The sequence below is a fragment of the Haliotis cracherodii genome, unplaced genomic scaffold, assembly GCF_022045235.1.
Source record: "Haliotis cracherodii isolate W230 unplaced genomic scaffold, xgHalCrac1.p SCAF_8, whole genome shotgun sequence".
NCBI lineage: Eukaryota > Metazoa > Mollusca > Gastropoda > Lepetellida > Haliotidae > Haliotis > Haliotis cracherodii.
This window is the reverse complement of record NW_027266341.1, coordinates 60,086,764-60,109,562: the sequence shown is the minus strand read 5'-3', so window position 1 is coordinate 60,109,562 and position 22,799 is coordinate 60,086,764. Positions and strand designations below refer to the sequence as shown.

Here is a 22,799-nt window from a genome sequence, read left to right as displayed (position 1 = left end):
TTACAATGAAGATATACTGTTACATTATGTCCGAGTAATTACAATGTAGATATACTGTTACATTACGTCCGAGTAATTACAATGAAGATATAGTGTTACATTATGTCCGAGTAATTACAATGTAGATATACTGTTACATTATGTCAGAGTAATTACAATGTAGATATACTGTTACATTATGTCAGAGTAATTACAATGTAGACATACTGTTACATTATGTCCGAGTAATTACAATGTAGATATACTGTTGCAATATGTCCGAGTAATTATAATGTAGATATACTGTTACATTATGTCCGAGTAATTACAATTTAGACATACTGTTACAATATGTCCGAGTAATTGCAATGTAGACATACTGTTACATTGTGTCTGAGTAATTACAATGTAGATATACTGGTACATTAACTGTGTTGCCTTAAACTACAGGCAGTTCTACTTCACAGATATAGGGGTGGGCCTCGTCGCATCCGACGTCTCCCCACTCGTAGTTGGCGTTAGCGTATTGAAGCAGTAGACAGTCCTGGTCGTTGGCAACGTTGTTGGGCTGTCCCTGATGCCAGTCGCTGTACGCACTCTGGTAGGGAGTGCCGGTGTCTGTCCAATCAAAATGGCCCTCGGATCTTCCGTCATTTCCGGTTGTGTACCAGCCATTGCTACCAGCTGCATTCAACACTAAGAACAAAGAATGGTTGTGAAGTAACGCATCGCGCAAACAAATAACACGCTATGTCATGGTAGACATTGCCCAGTCGTCTAAGGCGCCGTGATTCGCTGTGCAGAGTTGCGTCCCTTGGGCACGCCAGAAACCTATGATTGTGGTTTCGAATCCCGGTTCGCCCCGATTATGTTTCTAGGTTTGTCAGCACCATACCCGTGCTCGTGGGTTTCACCGAAGTGGTAAACGTCTTAGACCTGCATCTCTCGGGGCTGACGGGTAGCGTTCGCTTGTCACGCCGAAGACCTGGGTTCGATTACCGACATGGGTACAATATTTGAAGCCCATATCTGGTGTCCCCCGCCGTGATATTGCTGGAATATTGCTAAAAGCGGCATAAAACCATACTCGCTCACTCTCTCTCCCACTGTCTCTTTCCCTCTGCACATTTGGAAGACTTACAAAATATCTGACGAGTTAAAAATAGCACACAAAGCTAATACAGAAGAAATATTCGCGTCAAGTGGACCTGTTTGACTTAGTGGTGAAACTGTGCATCTCACTAACTGCAGCTCGTTCACCGGACAGACACTTCCCGAAAAGTTACAGTGAGCGTCTACGTGAGCATGCGCAACCTGAACGTACCACCACTTTGTTCGATGCTGCTCACAATGAAGTCCTGCTCTTCCTTAGATGTGATCGCCACCAGGTGTGAGGTGGCGCCCTCTTGCCGGCAGGCCTCAGCACTTTTGTACCAGGGTTTAGGAGTTGTGTGGAAAGTGTAGCACGAGGAAGAGTTAGCTCCCTTGCGTGTTACTGCTTCCGGTGGACAGGTGGGAATATCTTGACAACAGTGGGGGTAGTGACAACAGAAGCCGGTTATTAGTCTGCAACAGTAACGACGGGTGCTTACAACACGAGGCTCACTATAGGGTTCATGTCTCCCGTTGTGTGTCCTTAAACATCCACACAGTCGGGGGCAGCTGTGAAGCGAGGCAGTTAGCGCGTTAACTCGTTGCCCTGAAGACCTGGGTTCGACTTCCACAACGGTACAACGTGTCTGGCGGACGTACAACCCACCAAGTGTGATTTACATGATGTACGGGGAGCTGCTGTAGGAAGTGAGTCTGTTCGGTAACGGGAACGATCACAATGGGCAAACACACGGAGGACACGAACAGTGTGACAGTGACTAGGGAGCGGTAAATCGACCTTTAACAGTGAAGAGGGTACGGTGAATATACCGTATGTCAGTGACGTGAGGATAGTCGGTGGTGAATGTAGCGTCTCAGGTAACAGTCTTTGGTGAATGTAGCGTCTCAGGTAACAGTCGGTGGTGAATGTAGCGTCTCAGGTAACAGTCGGTGGTGAATGAAGCGTCTCAGTGAACACTCGGTGGTGAATGTAGCGTCTCAGTGAACAGTCGGTGGTGAATGTAGCATGTGTCAGTGACTAGGGGTGGTGAATGTAGCGTCTCAGTAAACACTCGGTGGTGAATGTAGCGTCTCAGTGAACGCTCGGTGGTGAATGTAGCGTCTCAATGAACAGTCGGTGGTGAATGTAGCGTCTCAGTGAAAAGTCGGTGGTGAATGTAGCGTCTCAGGTAACAGTCGGTGATGAATGTAGCGTCTCAGGTAACAGTCGGTGGTGAATGTAGCGTCTCAGGTAACAGTCGGTGGTGAATGTAGCGTCTCAGTGAACAGTCGATGGTGAATGTAGCGTCTCAGTGAACAGTCGGTGGTGAATGTAGCGTCTCAGTGAACAGTCGGTGGTGAATGTAGCATGTGTCAGTGAACAGACGGTGGTGAATGTAGCGTCTCAGTGAACAGTCGGTGGTGAATGTAGCGTCTCAGGTAACAGTCGGTGGTGAATGTAGCGTCTCAGTGAACAGTCGGTGGTGAATGTAGCGTCTCAGGTAACAGTCAATGGTGAATGTAGCGTCTCAGGTAACAGTCAATGGTGAATGTAGCGTCTCAGGTAACAGTCGGTGGTGAATGTAGCGTCTCAGGTAACAGTCAATGGTGAATGTAGCGTCTCAGGTAACAGTCGGTGGTGAATGTAGCGTCTCAGTAAACACTCGGTGGTGAACTTAGCGTCTCAGTGAACAGTCAATGGTGAATGTAGTGTCTAAGTGAACACTCGGTGGTGAATGTAGTGTCTAAGTGAACACTCGGTGGTGAATGTAGTGTCTCAGTAAACACTCGGTGTTGAATGTAGCGTCTCAGTGAACACTCGGTGGTGAATGTAGTGTCTCAGGTAACAGTCAATGGTGAATGTAGCGTCTCAGTGAACAGTCGGTGGTGAATGTAGCGTCTCAGTGAACAGTCGGTGGTGAATGTAGCGTCTCAGGTAACAGTCGGTGGTGAATGTAGCGTCTCAGTAAACAGCCGGTGGTGAATGTAGCGTCGCAGTGAACAGACAGTGGTGAATGTAGCGTCTCAGTGAACAGACGGTGGTGAATGTAGCGTCTCAGTGAACAGTCGGTGGTGAATGTAGCGTCTCAGTGAACAGTCGATTGTGAATGTAGTGTCTCAGTGAACAGACGGTGGTGAATGTAGCGTCTCAGTGAACAGTCGGTGGTGAATGTAGCGTCTCAGTGAACAGTCGATTGTGAATGTAGTGTCTCAGTGAACAGTCGGTGGTGAATGTAGCGTCGCAGTGAACAGTCGGTGGTGAATGTAGCGTCTCAGTGAACAGACGGTGGTGAATGTAGCGTCTCAGGTAACAGTCGGTGGTGAATGTAGCGTCGCAGTGAACAGTCGGTGGTGAATGTAGCGTCTCAGTGAACAGTCGGTGGTGAATGTAGCGTCTCAGGTAACAGTCAATGGTGAATGTAGCGTCGCAGTGAACAGTCGGTGGTGAATGTAGCGTCGCAGTGAACAGTCGGTGGTGAATGTAGCGTCTCAGTGAACAGTCGGTGGTGAATGTAGCGTCTCAGTGAACAGACGGTGGTGAATGTAGCGTCTCAGTGAACAGTTGGTAGTAAATGCATCAGCTCAGTAAAGAGTCGGTGGTGAATATTATTATCACTGATATTTTTGCTATTACCGCTGCTATATATTTTCTACTGCCATTTTGTACTTCTGATATATTGTGTACTGCCCTAGTAATTACTTTGCAGTAATTTTTGTTGGTATAATATAAATATTCAATGTATACCATTTCTTTGTTTTTTGATGGTTTCACACTGTATACTTGTATGTATAGATTTCTGGGTTAACTTGTGTTCACAACTTGAAAGTCGACACGGAACAATGAAGTGTGTGTCAGTGACGATGTGACGGTGAATGTAGCGTGTGTCGATGACTAGCCGCGGTGTTTGTAGCGCTTGTGTAATGTGAACCTACGTTTGCACGTTGTGTTGTACACGTATACATCGTCGATCGCTATGTTTTCTCGTGTGTTGCGTGACTGGTAGAATGGGCGAAATGACCATCTGACCATGTAGGCATCAGTCATTGCTGCAAACACCACCTGGAACATAACAGGAGATTAACGTTCACTGCACAAAAATCTAAAACGTGAAATACACGTTAGATCGTTGTGGCGTCAATGCGTTGTCGTTCAGTAAGGGAAGGTCAATTGTTTGTTGTTCAGTGGGGGAACGTCAGTGCCTTGTTGTTCAGTAGGGGATCGTCAGTGCTTTGTTGTTCAGTAGGGGAACGTCAGTGCTTTGTTGCTCAGTAGGGGAACGTCAGTGCCTTGTTGTTCAGTATGGGAACGTCAGTGCCTTGTTGTTCAGTAGGGGAACGTCAGTGCCTTGTTGTTCAGTAGGGGAACATCAATGCCTTGTTGTTCAATAGGGTAGCGTCAATGCTTTGTTGTTCAGTAGGGAAACGTCAATGCCTTGTTAGGGGCACGGGTGGCTTAGTCGTCTAAGGCGCCGCAATTCGCTGTGCAGAGTTGCGTCCCTTGGGCACGCCAGAAACCCATGATTGTGGGTTCGAATCCCGGTTCGCCTCAATTATGTTTCCAGGTTTGTCAGCACCATGCCCGTGCTCGTGGGTTTCATCGAAGTGGTAAACGTCTTAGACCTGCATCATTTCGGGCTTTCCTCCCACATTAAGCTGACACGTCGTGATATAACTGGAATACTGTTAAAAGCGGCGTTGAACCCAACTTACTCACTCACTCAATGCCTTGTTCATTAGGGTAGCGTCAATGCCTTGTTGTTCAGTAGTGTAGTGTCAATGCCTTGACGTACACCTGGAGAGATCTGGTGTCTACCCAGTACATGTTGTACCAACCTTGACGTACACCTGGAGAGATCTGGTGTCTACCCAGTACATGTTGTACCAACCTTGACGTACACCTGGAGAGATCTGGTGTCTGCCCTATACATGTTGTACCAACCTTGACGTACACCTGGAGAGATCTGGTGTCTGCCCTATACATTATCTACCAACCTTGACGTACACCTGGAGAGATCTGGTGTCTGCCCTATACATTATCTACCAACCTTGACGTACACCTGGAGAGATCTGGTGTCTGCCCTATACATTATCTACCAACCTTGACGTACACCTGGAGAGATCTGATGTCTGCCCAGTACAGTATCTACCAACCTTGACGTACACCTGGAGAGATCTGGTGTCTGCCCAGTACATTATCTACCAACCTTGACTTACACCCGGAGAGATCTAGTGTCTGCCCTATACATGTTGTACCAACCTTGACGTACACCTGGAGAGATCTGGTGTCTGCCCTATACATGTTGTACCAACCTTGACGTACACCTGGAGAGATCTGGTGTCTGCCCTATACATGTTGTACCAACCTTGACGTACACCTGTAGAGATCTGGTGTCTGCCCCGTACATTATCTACCATTCTTGACGTACACCTGGAGAGATCTGGTGTCTACCCAGTACATTATCTACCAACCTTGGCGTAGACCTGGAGAGATCTGGTGTCTGCCCAGTACATTATCTACCAACCTTGGCGTACACCTGGAGAGATCTGGTATCTGCCCTATACATGTTGTACCAACCTTGACGTACACCCGGAGAGATCTGATGTCTACCCCATACATGTTGTACCAACTTTGACGTACACCTGGAGAGATCTGGTGTCTGCCCAGTACATGTTGTAACAACCTTGACGTACACCTGGAGAGATCTGGTGTCTGCCCTATACATGTTGTACCAACCTTGACGTACACCCGGAGAGATCTGATGTCTACCCCATACATGTTGTACCAACCTTGACGTACACCTGGAGAGATCTGGTGTCTGCCCTGTACATGTTGTACCAACCTTGACGTACACCTGGAGAGATCTGGTGTCTACCCCGTACATTATCTACCACCCTTGGCGTACACCTGGAGAGATCTGGTGTCTGCCCGGTACATTATCTACCAACCTTGGCGTAGACCTGGAGAGATCTGGTGTCTGCCCAGTACATTATCTTCCAACCTTGGCGTAGACCTGGAGAGATCTGATGTCTGCCCAGTACATTATCTACCAACCTTGGCGTAGACCTGGAGAGATCTGGTGTCTGCCCAGTACATTATCTTCCAACCTTGGCGTAGACCTGGAGAGATCTGATGTCTGCCCAGTACATTATCTACCAACCTTGGCGTAGACCAGGAGAGATCTGGTGCCTGCCCAGTACATGTTGTACCAACCTTGACGTACACCCGGAGAGATCTGGTGTCTGCCCTATACATGTTGTACCAACCTTGACGTACACCCGGAGAGATCTGATGTCTACCCCATACATGTTTTACCAACCTTGACGTACACCTGGAGAGATCTGGTGTCTGCCCCATACATTATCTACCAACCTTGACGTGCACCCGGAGAGATCTGGTGTCTGCCCTATACGTGTTGTACCAACCTTGACGTACATCTGGAGAGATCTGGTGTCTACCCTGTACATGTTGTACCAACCTTGACGTACACCTGGAGAGATCTGGTGTCTGCCCCGTACAGTATCTACCACCCTTGGCGTACACCTGGAGAGATCTGATGTCTGCCCAGTACATTATCTACCACCCTTGGCGTACACCTGGAGAGATCTGGTGTCTGCCCAGTACATTATCTACCAACCCTGGCGTAGACCAGGAGAGATCTGGTGTCTGCCCAGTACATTATCTACCAACCTTGGCGTATACCTGGAGAGATCTGGTGTCTGCCCAGTCCATTATCTACCAACCTTGGCGTAGACCAGGAGAGATCTGGTGTCTGCCCAGTACATTATCTACCAACCTTGGCGTAGACCAGGAGAGATCTGGTGTCTGCCCCGTACATGTTGTACCAGAACCTGACACAGTAGGCGGGGGCGGGGCGGAAGTCAGGGGAGGCGAGGTAGAATGTTCTGTTCCGTTTGTTGTAATCGTAATCTCCTGACTTCGGATCAATGTACATGTAGCTTCCTGTAAGGTGACACAATAAACGAATATTTCTGTATTTAAGGAATGAGACTTCGACAAACACACTAACGGAACCCGACCTGTACATTTCGCTGTACCATTCAAATGTCGCCGTACGTGATCTATATAGCCTTAAGCTACTTATACAAATTCTTGTGAAGAAAGTGTCTGATTTAGAAGGAATTTGTGTTAGGCAAATTCCACTGTAGAACATGGAATCAGAAAGTTAAGTTAAAGCTGTAAATAGTTATGTCGTGGATCAATATCTTGTCTGGATTTGTTTACTGAAGCGCGATTTTTACTTCCGGTGGTGATAAAACGTTTTAAGTTGGAACCTATTTTCCACAATTCTGATTTACAGGTAATGGTGGATCTATAAAACAAAGGAATTAACATAAGGTTATCATTAATTTAAGTTGGTTATACATCCGTGGATTTCATTACTTATTTCGGCAAGCTAAATATAGATTAAATGTAGGAACCTTTCCACAAACGGTGTTGTGCTCATAGCACAGCTGAAGGCGAACTCAAGGTTCACACAACTGTTTGTTTGTTTGTTTCATGAGCATCGATCTCGTTATACCATAACTGCACCAAGCAAGCCAGCGAGTCTGTCAAACCGATTCCTTTAGTCGTTTCCTACGACAAGCATGAGATGCTGAAGTCCAGTTCTAACCCGGATCTTCTCGGGGTAATATACTCTGTAAAAAAAAGTAACGCAAAAGGAGGAAAATCGTAAATATCTGACAGAGTGTTGCTGACATCAATACAACATTAAGACCAAATATGAATTGGTCAATTCTGCATGGATTAGGATTGATTTGTGCGGAGAGAAGGAGGTACTGCAGAAATTTGGACAAAAGATCGAAAAATCGCAAAAACACAACCACGTGAGAGCCTGGCACTGAAACACACCTGATGACATGCAGGTGCAACATCACTTGTTGGTCTATAGAAACGTTGGGTTTTTATTTGCATGTCATCACAATCTTACAGCAAGTGAACAGCAGAAGCGTGCCACGACTGACGGAAGCCCAACGCAACAACGACATCGTCCGACAGCAAACAGGAAAATCATCTTCAGATGTAGTCAGGTTTTTCCACGTCACGCCAAGCAACTTACAAGACTGTGAAACCGTTATCAGACACACGGGACAACACGTGACCTTCCCTGATCCGGTCGACCACGTACCACTGCTAGGACACAGGACAGATTACCGTTTACGCACTGAAGCTATTCACGCTCGACAACCAGTTCGAGGTGTCATATTGACGGACCTGCATCGTCGGCTGAGAGGTCAATGGTGTCAAGGTCATAAAGTATGGCTCAACTCCGACGGAGACAAGTTTGGCTCAGTGACGAGTCATGTTTTATGCTTCGATGTGTGATTGGTAGACGTCGTGTTTCCATGCGTCGCGGGGAACGTTATGCACGAAACTGCACACAGAAAGTGGACAAATTTGTTGGTGGCAGCGTGATGATGTAGGCGGCCATCTCCTACACTGGTAGGACAGACTTGGTGCAAGTTTGGGGGAATTTAACGGCACAACGTTACTCGGATGAAATATTTCGGCCACACGTCCTTCCCATTACCAACAAGCGAACGTCTTTTTCCAACAAGACAACGCCCGACCTCACACTGCTAGACTGACAACAGACTTTTTCCAACGAGACAACGCCCGACTTCACACGGCTAGACTGACAACAGTATTTTTCCAACAAGACAACGCCCGACCTCACATGGCTAGACTGACATCAGTCTTTTTCCAACAAGACAATGCCCGACCCTTTCTTTAGACTGACAACAGTCTTTTTTTCAGGAATAACAACATCCAGGTCCTGCCATGGCCCTCAAGGTCTCCAGATTTGAACGCAAATGAACATTTATGGGATGCACTGGATCAACGACTGCGAGCACGTCAGCAACAAACACAGAACCTGGCACAGTTGGCAGAAGCACTGCAGGCAGAGTTGATGAACATTCCCCAGGCTACAATTCGGGATCTGATTGCTCCTATGGGACGACAATGATGGACGTACAATATATTGAGAACAGATGACATTCACCTTGAAAATTTACCGTTCCACGTGTTCCATATGGATCCTTGGTTAAAGAAAATCATATGTGCCAACTATTAACAATCAATAACCATCTGCTGATTAATATTCATCGAAAACCACTTTTGCGTTTCTTTTTATTTGCAGAGTATACGTTTGAAGGCTACAAGGTTTCTACTTTGGCCCTAAACTCTTCACAACATGACTTGTGTTGGAGGATACCTGGCACACTGCCGTCAGTATAACTGCATAACCTTTTACAGCGCCGGTTGTGTGATCCTCCCGAGGGCCAGAAGAACTTGCCACTGCACTTCGTCCAATCTGCCAATGGTTCTTAGAATATAGATCAATGTATCCGCAAGTGTCATTCTCGAAAGTGCACAATGACATGGTGTAGTCACCTGGCGCTGAAATACAGTAAATAATACATGTGTGTCAATTCGCTTTGAAATTAATTACAGTTGAAAAAGACACATTCCAATTCCAAAAGATAGATGCCAAAGTCAGATGGCGTAATATTTTATCCATTATGGCCTATAGTCGTACGGTCACGTTTTCATTGTATTAAGTACTAAAATGGCAAAGACTATTGAGCAACCTGTGGACTGGCTGACATTGCTTGTTTGGAGACCAAGGACGCCTCTACAGTTATTAAGGTCTCGGGTCAGATTGGCGATTTCCTCCTTAAAGTTCTGGATTAAATTGGCCGATTGCTGTACAAGGTGCGCCAGGTTCGCTTGCGAGCTGTTCAGTTCAGCCGCTTTGTTTTCTAGTGCTTGCAGTAGCTGGTCCCTCTCATTGGTTGTTCTGTTCAGTAGGACAGACGATGATTGGCTAATTCCAAGTTTCTGCTGAACATCATGCATCTGCTTGACGAGTCCGTCAACCACGCCCTGTAGATTGTTCATATTGCCCTGGAACAATCGAAGTCTTTTTTACATGTGTGACGAACGGCATTGAGAAAAAAAACCTAGTGAATTCGACTAACTTAATTAGTCACAGCAGCCGGAAGGTTAGTAAACAATGAATTTACTACCCTACCTGGTAGATTGCACGAAGATTCTAAAGATTGGTAAATATCACTTGTTTAATTAATCACCAATTAAATCGCATTGTAAAAATGTGTTAAATTTTTTAACACATACAAGTCATGTTTGGGAACGTGTCTAAACATGTTTAGGGTCTGAACACATGAAATGAGCATAGCCTAAACACAGCACCACCTAAACACAACATCCCCATAATCCAAGCATGTTTAGAATTTAAACACCTTTAAGCATGTTTTAATGTATACATGTTTAATAAAGTGCATTTCATCTGGCTATAAGTCAAATATGGATGAGATGTATAACATATATTGAAATTAGATGTGCAAATCAGATTCACAGGCACTTGCATAACACATATACTACCAGTATTTACAACGAACTTGGTACAATATTGACGAATAACTGAACACAACAAGAGTCATCCGAAGATGACATATCCCCCCGACGTGGCATGTCGGTAAACTGTGTGTACCTTCAAATGTATTTAGATTGGCAAGAACATCTTTTTCCTTGCACTCAGTATCGCTTCCTGGCATAAATGGTTTTTGTTTAGATATTTATACCAATCAAACGTTTCTTTTTTTATGAGTATAGTTCAGGAGACGTAGTAAAACACAGGGATTGAGATTAAAGATCTGGAATATAGAGATACACTCCTACTGTAACACCGAAAGAAAATGAGAATAAGTCAAATTGATTGTCCAGAAAAAGACGACCCTGAAAGCCAATTTGACTTGGCAATTAGTCAAACTGATTATTCCCAAGTATAAGTTAAATTAACCATTCATGAATCCAACTGACTGATCATATTTGTCATAATGATTAGCGACAGAAGTCAAATTGACTTTTAACTAAAAACATAAGTGTGATGAAACATTAATCGGCTGACCAAATAGTATGTTACTTTCAATAATATAACATTTACACCGCTTTGAACGAAGCACAGTTACTTATTTCCGTCAGTATATATTCGCTCCTGGCTTTCAACTTGATTCCAAGTACATGCTGAAAGCAGAAAACCATGTGCAGGACAACAGATGACGTCACAGAAGGTGTATAATTCGTGTTTCCAATTTTTACGAATCTCCCGAATCAGTTGATTGTCAATGATTAGTTGACTAGGTCACGCGCTTGTTTTACCAGTTGACAATTTTTTTTTCGGTGAAACGATAACATGATGAGGATTAACTTAGCTATATATGGGTAAACTTTGATGTACTCGACGTCGTTTTAGCTGGAAGTGGCCGTCTCATGTTGGTTTCTATCGCTTATGAAGAGGACAATCAGTTATCCGAAATACTCTCAACAAGAGCTTTTAAAGCGAATGCTCCTCTCTGCAGAAACACATCATTATGACTAGCCCACAGACAAGCAGCCCCACCTGTACGCCATTACAGCAGGTGTTGGTCCCTCCTCCGGTAGTGGTCGCTGTTCCATGGGCATCACATTTACCCTCATGTCCCAGTTTGACGTTGTAGACACATTGGTTGTTCATGAAGCTGCAGCCAGGCTCGAACACGGCGAGAGAGGACGACAGAAGCAGTGTCGTTGTTGCCAAAACCAGCCACGCCATCTTGATGGCGTCCTCTGTATTGTGTTATCTGAGATGCAGATTGTTTGTGACAACTATTAACTAGCTCACGGTGATATCACGTAACTGATAGTGTCATATACGTCCGACACATAGGACGTCTGCACTGTAACCTGCATGTGCACAACTGTGTCTAACTACGAACAGCAGCGCCCTGTGAAGATTCGGGTTAGAACTGGTCTTCAGCAACTCATGCTTTTCGAAAGAGGCGACTAACGGGATAGGGCGGACAGCTCTTGGTTGATGCATGTAATCGTATCTCAATTGCTTAGATCAAAGCTCATGGTGTCAATCACTGGATTGTCTGGCCCGGACTCGATTATTTTTCAGACCACCGTTAGACAGCTGGAATATTGCTGAGTTCAACGTTAAACAACAAACAAACAAACACAACAAATCAGTGGTGCTGATTGGTGACGATAACTGGACACAATGTGAGTTGCTGTTTCAGAATATGTTAAAATATTATATATCTGAACACAACTTGATAACGAATTTGTCCGTAAAGTACTTGACTGAGGACACTGCACAGCAGGTTCTACCAAGGTACGGTTCCGATTAGCTAATGTCCAAAACCAGGGTGAACCTGGGATTCGATCGCTCAAGGATTCTGGCGCGCCCAGTGTGTATATCTCTACATAGATAATGGCGGTGATTTCGTTGACTTGGCACCCAGAGCTCTAGAAGTTCCACAAGCAATGTGATATATGATTTGGGTCAACCGAGTTCCACTACAGGAGATGTACAGTCTACATATGGGATTAGATCATTTATAAAGCATATTATACAGTATCTTGAAGAATAACAATTCTAACGTCAATAAAAAGCGTTAAAAACCTACTCGTATTCCGGAAACTAGTCTCGGTTCTGCCCTCTACAGATCCGTAGGGAAAGATGTTCCACTTCCATCGAAACAACGCACTGACATCAACCTGCCTGATATGTAACACAAACACTGTTTCCAAAGACAACTTCCTGATCCATTCAGACGATGATGTCTTTGCCACAAACTCAAATCTGGAAACAGAAGTCTGCCGACATGAACATTAACCTAGAACCAACCACAGCCTGCACTAACTTTGAATCAGCTGCACTGAATTCCTGCAGAAGAGTTTTTGCTGCTTGTACTTTGAAAGTCTGTTTCCTCCATTACGGGCAGTGGCGCAGTGCTGAGCAGTTTGACCTTCAAGTTGACTGTACCAGAGACGACAACATCAACATCCTGATCAGAAGAGCTAACGCCTTGCCACTGGTTCCTGTCGCCGACCTCGAAGACGTGTGGCTCAATGCATAAGTTGAGGCTCCCCTTGACGACGTCCGAGTGTTGAGGCTTGTCGACTACGTCACCGTCTACTGGGTAGAGGACAACCATGGCCGCAGTACACAGAACCACCACGACACTGTTGGCCCAAAAACAACTAACCCTGTTGAGGCTGGCACAACAAACTGACCACACATCACGGGCAGTCCTCGCCCTAACATCAACAAAATCCTAGACTTCTTCATAACAGAACAAGTCTACACCGAAAATTGCGTCATCCAGGAATAAGAAATTGTATGTATTATATACGTTATCTATGTAATCTATATGTTCTAAATCATTGGTAATAAAATTAATGCACTAGTACTAAACAAGTTATATTAGACTTATATCACTTCTACAACAATCTGACCTAAGCCCACTATTAAGACACCTAAAGATATCGTGGGCAACACCCATCGCTTATTCCCGATGTTGTTATACACTACCAATGTTGGGAAAGTAGGGAGACACCAAAAAAAGCATTCGCCTCTCCACTGTGACGTCACAGCTAGAGTTCGGCATACAACGATTTTGATATGCATCCGCGCACATATATACATATTACTTTTATATTGGTGTTGATATGTACATCGTATGACTATTTAACGTCACTTGATTCAATATATCTCTTTTAATGACACTACTATCCAGATGATTTAACTGGTATCGCCTGTCACAGAAGTAACTGACTTATCGTACGTGACGTATCTGGGCTGATTGCAACTGTAGCACTTCATCAAAGTGCGGAGGTGGTACAGTACTTAAACAGGACATTTGCTCATTGTTTCAGAGCGACAGTATGAAATGCATTGGATCAAACCCTACTGTATTTATGGCACAAGTTCGGGACCATCTTAAATATATCGGACCGTGAAGATCCGGGGTAGACTATGCTTGTTGTTAGAGACGGCTAACGGGATTGGGTGGTCAGGCTGCTGGCTTAGTTGATGCATGTCATTTTATCTCAATTGCGTAGATCAATGATGATGATGTCAATGACTGGATTGTCTGGTCCAGACTCGATTATTTACAGACCGCCGTCATATAGTTGGAATATTGCTGAGTGTGGCGTTTAACAACGAACAAACAAAGAAATATGTCGAGTTCGTCGTACTTCATATAAACGGAGTGTTGATAACAGGCCATGGTGCCAATAAAGATTGTAATGAAAAGATATATCCAGAAATGAAGAACGAGTTATCCAGGTTTTACTGCCTGGGCGTGATGGCTGCCTTTGTATTGCAATTTGCAAATGTGGGAGATGAAGACTTTTGACATGACATCGTGACATGGAGCTCTCCAGATCAGAGCATCAAACATAAGAAGGTTACAGAATCTACCATATACTGCTTCATTGATTGTATCTCTTATTTCAAGCACATCGATGTGACTCTAATCCTGAAATCCTTTCCAAAGAGGATTGGATACAAGACTGTGTCTGTTAAAAGCTGTCTGCTCTTATTTCTCAGAATTTAAGTCTCCATATTGTCATGTATAGATTGTAAGTTTATTTCTGATGTTTAATAATGTCAGAACTACGCAACGATCATAAAATCTCGAGCCTCGGTAGTGGTTACAAGCCTTTGTGCCACGATGTAGCAGTTTCTAGAAGATTGGCTGTTCATTATAAAAGAGCAAGACGGGTTTGATTGAAAGCCTTCTTCGACTTATGACTTATCTACTTGTCTAGAGTAGACCGGCTTTGCCTCTTTCCAACACTGTTTCATTCAAGACATTCGACTGTGATAATTCAGGACATTCGTGAGTGCACTGACTGACTTTCGAAACAGAATGTGACGCATTAGTGACAAAAGGGATGTTTGATGCAATTCCCTATTTTGGCTTGTATTTTGTTTTAGCTGAATAACTGACTTTTCTTTACACGTGTTTGTGACGGGTGCCAATGATTGGTTCCACCGGATTTTGCAAACGCCTGGCATCATCATTTTTATCATCACTTGTATCATCACTATTTGATAGTGGCTCATAAACAAGCACATGCTCATGGTATAGTCTGGATCGTACAATCCACTCTATGAATACACAATGCCATTTGTAAAGTGGTCAAATGTAACAAATGTTATATTTGGGATAACACTTTCTTATTAAAGTACAAATTCTCCTACTTTTGGGGGCTGAGTCCCGTCCGGGACAATGTGGAAGCCTCAGTGGATGAGTGGTTTAGGTCGCTGACTTTGTGTACAGATTTGTGCACAGGTGCATTGTCCTGATGGAACAATTCACTTTGAGAAAGTTTTCCATGACGTTTAGCCGTGATATATTCATGCTGTTGACTTAGCAGGTTAGCATGTTATTGTCCGTTCATGTTCAGACCTTCCTTGAGGTAGCCACCAGTATAATTTCTTTGGAATACCAGGAGATCCAGTTGGAACAGACTTTGCCTTCGTCAGAGGAGTGACATTAGATATTGAGTCTCTGTCTGATCATGGCAATCCAAGACTCACCCATAGTTACAAATCGCTCAACAAAAAAGCTTTAAAATGACGTATATTCTAACGAGCGAGAGATAATGAACGTGGAGCACTTTAATGGATGCAAACTGTTATGGGTGTTTGTTACATCATTCGTAGTTAGGCGTAGTTAGTGAGATGGTTGCCGAGAAACAAACGAGGGCGTACTATGATCCAGAATATGTCGTCTAGAAAAGGATGTTGCTTCCATTTTATGTCTGTTAATAAAATTAATATAAACCAATCAGTGGAGACCATATTTGTTATGATTCAGTGGCTCTAGGGGCAGGAAATAGTGGTGACACGTGAACGTGTCATGTGTGCCATGACAGCTGACAGACATTCCTGCAACATCAACCGCATTGCTCCATCGTTAATTGTCAGGCTAACGACATCAAAGTGTAGCATGTTTTGGGGCAGCGACGGCTTTGATGTGTGATATGTAGATTCTGGTAACACCTCTGAGAAACTCAGACAGTTGTGAATGTGTACACTTCATCTGAGCCACACCTGGTGGATCCCCCCTCCAAGCCAACCTCGAAACACTATGTGTTGATTGTGTTTTACACTGCAGTTAGTGTTATTCCGGTAACATGTCGTCGATAAATAATCAAGCTACATCCATCCCGTCCGGTCATCTGTCGATCAACCAAGTCGCCTACAAGCATATCTGCCCAGTGTGCATGGTTATATCAGTGGAATCTTTTACAAATGTATATCACTTAATTTATTTTACACATGTTCAAAATGAATCATGAGTCAATAAACACATACTTTAGAAGTCTATGAAATAGATTGTCACCTTTGATGAACATTTATCCAACAAGACTTTCAGATCCAGCAGCCTCTATTTCACAGACGAAATTGTGACGAACATCACAGAAATCATCATTCCACTTGAACCCGAGACTTCTCGTCATGGTCAGACAAGCCTGGCTTTCGCCATTTTTGGTTGTGTACGATGGCGACCCCGCTGACCACCATTTCTGCCCAACTTTGCCTCCCTTGAATCCCCACTGCCAGTCCCCCTTCACGAGGTAGTCCAGGGCCCCCAACCACACATACCCGGTACTCAGACTTGACGATGATGTGTGCAGGAACCCCTCGAGGAACGTCTGTTCTGATGTTGTTTCCACATACGCCAGATGGGCACCGACAGCTTGACAATACACGGCAGCCTCTGCCCAGCTTGCTTTGATGAGAATAAGTGCATAACAGGAGTCATCATGGCGTAAAAAGCCAGACGGACATTCTGCAATAGACCCAGCCACTGTACACAGCAAGACCAGCAGGTTTAGAGGGAACATCCTACTAAATACAAGACGTAGACAGTTGTGAGGTCGGCAAATGCTGTAGTGCCAAGGTAAAGTCTGTTCAGCAATTCATATACTTATCTTATCGAAAAACTGGGCCCCTTTGAAAAAGGTGCAGCTCAGCTTTTGTTTGGCTCGCTGTAAGAATCTGATAAACTCTGTGACCTAACCAACATACACATTTCACATAAACATTTCTCAAACACATGTTAACTGTAAGAAACTGTTCTTTATTTTATTTCCGTTGAATATCCAATTGTTATTTACAGAAAGTAATGTATGGTTTGTCTTAGGTTTATACTTCCCTGCTGTCATGTAACAAACAGACCATGTGGGACAATCTGTGTCAGGTCGTGTAAACTACAGTTGACTCTTTGCTCAAGGTTAAACCCTCTGAACTATGTCAGCGTTACAAAAGAACAGTGCAAGCATTCAACAAAACTGTTTCCAGTTTGTTCTCTCAAGGAGTAGGCTCACAGACACACAGACACACAGATATTATATTAACATCTCGCCTCGTGGGTTTCACTTAAGGGTTGACCGGATTTTTGTCCAGTTCATTGAGGTATGAATCGAAATAATTGATGTCCAACTGTATGAATCCGCGTAGGGGATTCTTACAAAAGATTGCACATCGGTTTTTCGATTCACATCTCAATGAGCTGAAAAAAACCCCACAGTCAATCCTTATAATTAAATTCGGTAACGATAATAAATGTGTTATCTACAATAGACGTATATAACAGCAGACAAAAATGACGCGATAGATAAACATTCCAGGTGTAGAAATACATACTGTGGCTTGACATGAATCAGGTGATTGTTTAATTTATGCACATACCTTGACACGCCCATAAAGTCAGTAGCCAATCAATGGAGAGTAAAACAAAGTTCATAGTACCTGTCAATCAAGGCAAAAGGCTAGAAAAAACTGCAACAATCAGACATTTAACGAACCGTTTCAAATATGTCCGGGAGAAGGCGGTTGTTTCAAATGAGTTCAGTTACCGCCAGATTCAAACATCTGTTCCCTGAGAACAGGAGGACACAGAAAAATGCGGTTGAGAAATGAAACCTGGAGACATTAAATCTGTGGAACCCAGGTGAACGGAAACAAACAGGCGAGTGATCCTGCACGTTTGCTGTTTCATTCCTTCTCAGCCGACAGTCGCAAACAATGACTATGCATGAATTTCGCTAAATGTCCTGTGCATGACGATACACGTGAGCAGAAGGGGAATTCCCCCGACATTCCGTAGTAATAAAAGTAGTCCGCTTGGGTGGGAGTGGCTTAATGTTTTACATTCATTGTGAAATTAAAGTAATTAAAGTCACCAATTCCGCTAATCAGAATGCAGGGATTACAATGACCACAACGAAAATGTAATTATATACTCTCTCAAAAAAGAAACGCATAACGAAAATGGTAATGTATTGGTACAGGGTGGGATATTCAAAAATATTTGTTTTTTATGATTTCTCTGGTGTTTTTTGTCTGAAAATGTCAGATTCAAACGCATCCCGCATGAAAAACCCGTATGTTAAAGCATGATTTTCGATAGACGCATTTAATGCCACAGAACACGAATTGCACGTGCAATGCGCGGGAAACTCGGGGATCACATCGTGTCATGGATGGGTATAAAAGATAGATCTCCGTCTTTTTTCATCCACTTTATTTGGAAGTTTGTGAAGACTGCAAAATGCCAAGACTGAGCTGCGCCAATCGTCACATCGCCATAGGTCTCCTGGAAGCAGGACAATCTCAACTTACAGTTGCCCGTCGAATGAATGTTCATCAAAGCACGATTTCTCGTCTCTGGGAGAGATATCGGTAGCAGTACTCGGTGGAAGATAGCCTAGAAGTGGACGTCCTCGAGTCAGGACTGCGGCGCAAGATAGGTACATCCGGGTACATCACCTGCGTCAGCGAACAGCTACAGCGACCACTACCGCTAGGCAAATACCCGGATTGAGAAGGATATCTGCACAGACTGTCAGGAACAGACTACGAGAGGCAGGTTTAAGAGCAAGAAGACCCTACTTTGGCCCCGTTATGCTCTCAGCAGCATCGACGTCATCGCGTTCAATGGTGTACAAATGTTCATGCCTGGAATTTGGTGAATTGGCGTCGAATCTGGTTCAGCGATGAATCGAGATTTCTGTTGGAACGATGCGATGGAAGAATGCGGGTGTACAGACGACGTCATGAACGTTTTGCCGACGCCTGTGTCCCCCAGGTGGACAGATTCGGCAGGGGCAGCGTGATGATGTGGGGAGCCATATCCTACACTGGAAGAAGTGAGTTGGTGTTGATCCAAGGCAACCTGACAGCGCAACGCTACTGCGATCAAGTCCTTCGTCCACACCTCCTTCCCATTATCAACCGCCAGAGGGAGCTATTCCATCAGGATAACGCCAGACCTCATACGGCACGTGTCACGAGGGCCTTCCTCCAGAATGAGAACATCAATGTGCTGCCCTGGCCCTCCAGATCACCAGACTTAAACCCGATAGAACATCTTTGGGATGCCCTGGACAGACGGGTGCGACAGCATAACCCACAGCCCCAGACACTCCAGCAACTAGCACATGCACTACAGGCAGAGTGGGCTACATTGCAGCAACATCAAATTCAGAGACTAATTCGTTCTATGCCGAGACGATGTCGCGCAGTTCTGAACGCCAATGGTGGTCATACGAGGTACTGACTTCAGCGCCATCAAACGTCGATGTGTGATTCATGAACTGACTTTTTCCGATGTCTTATTCAACAGTGATACCTTGACATTTCCTGTGTAAAATTTCTTCGAACTTGTCCACAGTGTATCAAAATAAAAAGAAATATGTAGTTAAAATTCTTATATGCGTTTCTTTTTTGAGAGAGTATATATACACACATAAATTAAAATTCACAGCAACAAAGATGACCCACTCCAATCCGAGTTATGAGACAGTAGTATAAACTTGTATTTATATAATGCAGCATATCCTATATACAGGTGATAAATGTAGAAAAGTAGAAAGGGGTAGGGGAATTGACTTTCACTTTGTGTGGATGGACGTGGAGGGAGTGGTGGGGGGGGGGGGGGGGGGGGGGGGGAGCCTGTGACAGAAAATGAAAGTCAGTTTGTTGAATTCTTAGGTCAACATTTTGTGTGTGCATAGTTACATTATTTCATTTAGTACAAGAACACTCTTGTGTACCCGCCATCTATATAACTACATCGTCAGATGAGCAATACCTCAGTTCGTCAGTCGCAAAGATAGCGTTGTACTCCATTGATTCACTGACTTCCAGGATGCCGTTATACAAAACTTCCTTAGCGCCTTTTAGAGAGAGAGAGAGAGAGAGAGAGAGAGAGAGAGAGAGAGTCTCACCCGAGTGCCTTTTGATATGAAATATATCAACACTAGTTGATACAAGTGGAAAGACTCCGAGGCTTGACGAATGTCCCAAAATGCCGGCTTCCAAAACAGGAAACTCGCTAACCATTCAGCAAGAAAAATCCTTGTCCAAAAACTGTCTGATGAAAATATTCCTCCCACGCATATTATGCAAATTTCCGATCATCGTAACATGCGTAGTGTCAACAACTACAGTCACATTTCATCCTCACAACACCGAAACATCAGTAACATCTTTAGCGGAGGTGTCGGCAAGCAGGCTGTGGCAACGAAGAGTAGTCCCCCTTTGACAGTGAACGTAGCCTCCGCAATGTCACATTTAAGTACACGGTCTACACTCAATGACAAACTCTCCTCAATATTTTCGGCTCCAGTCTATCGGGGCACATTTAACATTAACTTTTACACAAGTGCTGGTCCCCCATATGCAAAGAAATCCAAACAATCCTCCGATGACAACGACTGTATTCAAATTGAATGAGCGGCACCAGCACATGTCAGAACGATACTAATGACGTCACACTTTTAAATTTGTTTCACTTGTGAGACGTAGATTCTTCTACATCTGCGTTGCAACTTCATGGTTTTATAAATATTCTTTGATGTTATCTAGTTTGCATTATCGTTATGGCATTGATTATGCACAGATACGGCTGAAACCTTTTTGGTGGAGGGTCACACTAGGTATGAGCTGAAAACAGTAGGCCGAGTGACGTCACTCATTCATAAACGTTCTGTTATGTGTTAATGCGCCGCTAAGATGAGAATAGACGAAATATGCATCGATTCGATCCTAAATTGGTGCTATTTTAGGGTATGTAAAAAAACAGTTTACTACACGAGTGTCTGTCAGATACCATTTTATCTTACAACTCGTTGTTTTAAAACATATCTAACTCGCTTTCACTGGTAGGATACGTTTTGAAACAACTCATTGTAAGATAAATGGTATCTGACAGACACTCGTGTAGTAATCTCTGTAGTTGTATTACACATTGTGTAATAATTAAAGTTTGAAATTCCTGCATTCTGATTAGCTGAATTGGTCACGTGTTATTGCATTCATTTCTCAATTTAAACAATTAAGCCGCGCCCAACGAACCGTGTGCGAAATACGCTACAGTCGGAAAGCGCACGTTGAATCTTCTATATCAGTCAGTCAGTCAGCCCAACGAAGCGGACTATTTTTATAACCACGGAATGTCGGGGAATCTTAATATTACATGCGAGGGAATTCCCTTTCTGCTCACGTGTATCCCCATGCACTGGGCATTTAGCGAAATTCATGCATATTCCTTGTCCAAACAACCCTTAGAGACTTTATAAATGGCAAGTAATAAATAAATTATTAAACTCGCTTTCGCTCGTCAGATACCAGAACTATTCACTCGTTTCATAAAATTGGTGTTATACGGGAGCTCGTTTAGTATTCTATGCAAATCCGCACGTCACACGTGTGTCGTACAAGGTTGACCTTGTTTTATTCGTTTTGATTGGATAACCGTGACCTCTGTCACACCGGGACTACTTTTTTCATTCATAAAAAAAAACATGAGACGTCATTCATTTTGCAACTACAAGGTAGAACTGAAGCAATCTCATGTGAGTGAGAGATATTTACAAACACTTTATTAAACCAAGCAAGATAGTCACACGCATGAAATTCGGTTTGCACGCTATATAGGTTATGCATAGAGCTTCTACAGACACTATATAATCGAGCTATATCCATTTACAATGTACGACTACCGATCAATAGATCGAGGGTCCCCATGTGCGTGACGCACCCGACCACTTTCGTAACTTTCAATTTGACTTAACGTAATTGGATAAGCGTGGTGAAATGAAGTCGGTTTAAACTATCTGGACAGATATCTAGAGTTACTTGGGATGATCCGGTTGTGCCATCAGTGTCCCCTTCGAAGCGTATTTTGTGGCACCGTTTCGGCAGTTGTTTGTTCACGACTGCACTACCAGATCACTCTAAGTGAACATTTCCGATACAAAAGATGTCAAAAGATGGTACTTGTTGTTACCCTGTCTGGCGCTCGGCATAAAGGGGCGAAAACAAGGACTGGTCTGCTCGAAGTCAGTATACTGTGTCTGAGTGGGGTATTCATGTTAAACTGCGGCATGGTATCTCAGTGGGCTAGCACTATAAATCGGTCCGAACAAGTACAAGCACACACACACACACACACACACACACACACACACACACATGCACGTCGCTATATAAGTGTAATTATCTTGGACGCGACGTTAACCCTCTGGATGCCGAGGTTTTTTTTCTGACGCACATTTTCCTAAGATCGGAAAAGTGAAGGTTGTACGAGAATTGCCCTCGCGCGGCACTGGATCTACCTCTGGCTATAAAATTACGCAGAGGTGGGGAATATTAAATTTCCTATTTGATGGTGTTAATTTAACTGCAAATATTAAACCGGTTTTAAAACCTCTAATTGTCCGAGAATTTATTCTGCGTTGAAAAACAATAAATTTCTCCGCTTTTTATCGTACACCGATAAAAGTACTGTGCGACGATTGTTTTTATTTAGAAGCTTTACGGAAACTG

General features: G+C 43.9%; 2 protein-coding genes across 2 annotated transcripts; both read right to left on the bottom strand.

Moving 5' to 3' along the window:
• Positions 1-347: 347 nt before the first annotated feature.
• Positions 348-11,711, bottom strand: LOC139451113 (uncharacterized). Its single transcript, XM_071232913.1, has 7 exons — positions 11,520-11,711; positions 9,688-10,003; positions 9,344-9,496; positions 6,867-7,033; positions 4,006-4,132; positions 1,304-1,501; positions 348-675 (listed from the first exon to the last, which is right to left on the bottom strand). The coding sequence occupies exons 1-7, from the start codon at positions 11,709-11,711 to the stop codon at positions 419-421; spliced, it is 1,410 nt and encodes a 469-aa protein (XP_071089014.1). The 3' UTR covers positions 348-418.
• Positions 11,712-16,217: 4,506 nt separating this feature from the next.
• LOC139450097 (perlucin-like) lies at positions 16,218-16,884 on the bottom strand. The gene has a single exon (XM_071231741.1). The coding sequence runs from the start codon at positions 16,808-16,810 to the stop codon at positions 16,319-16,321; it is 492 nt and encodes a 163-aa protein (XP_071087842.1). The 5' UTR covers positions 16,811-16,884; the 3' UTR covers positions 16,218-16,318.
• Positions 16,885-22,799: the final 5,915 nt, after the last annotated feature.

Excerpts from the sequence above, each read along its gene's own strand:
- LOC139450097 (XM_071231741.1), bottom strand. The coding sequence starts at position 16,810 with ATGTTCCCTCTAAACCTGCTGGTCTTGCTGTGTACAGTGGCTGGGTCT.
- LOC139451113 (XM_071232913.1), bottom strand. The coding sequence starts at position 11,711 with ATGGCGTGGCTGGTTTTGGCAACAACGACACTGCTTCTGTCGTCCTCT. Across the intron at positions 7,034-9,343 it reads CACAACCGGCGCTGTAAAAG|GAAGCTACATGTACATTGAT; the intron begins GTTATGCAGTTA and ends GTCACCTTACAG. Across the intron at positions 676-1,303 it reads CAGCATCGAACAAAGTGGTG|TGTTGAATGCAGCTGGTAGC; the intron begins GTACGTTCAGGT and ends CTTTGTTCTTAG.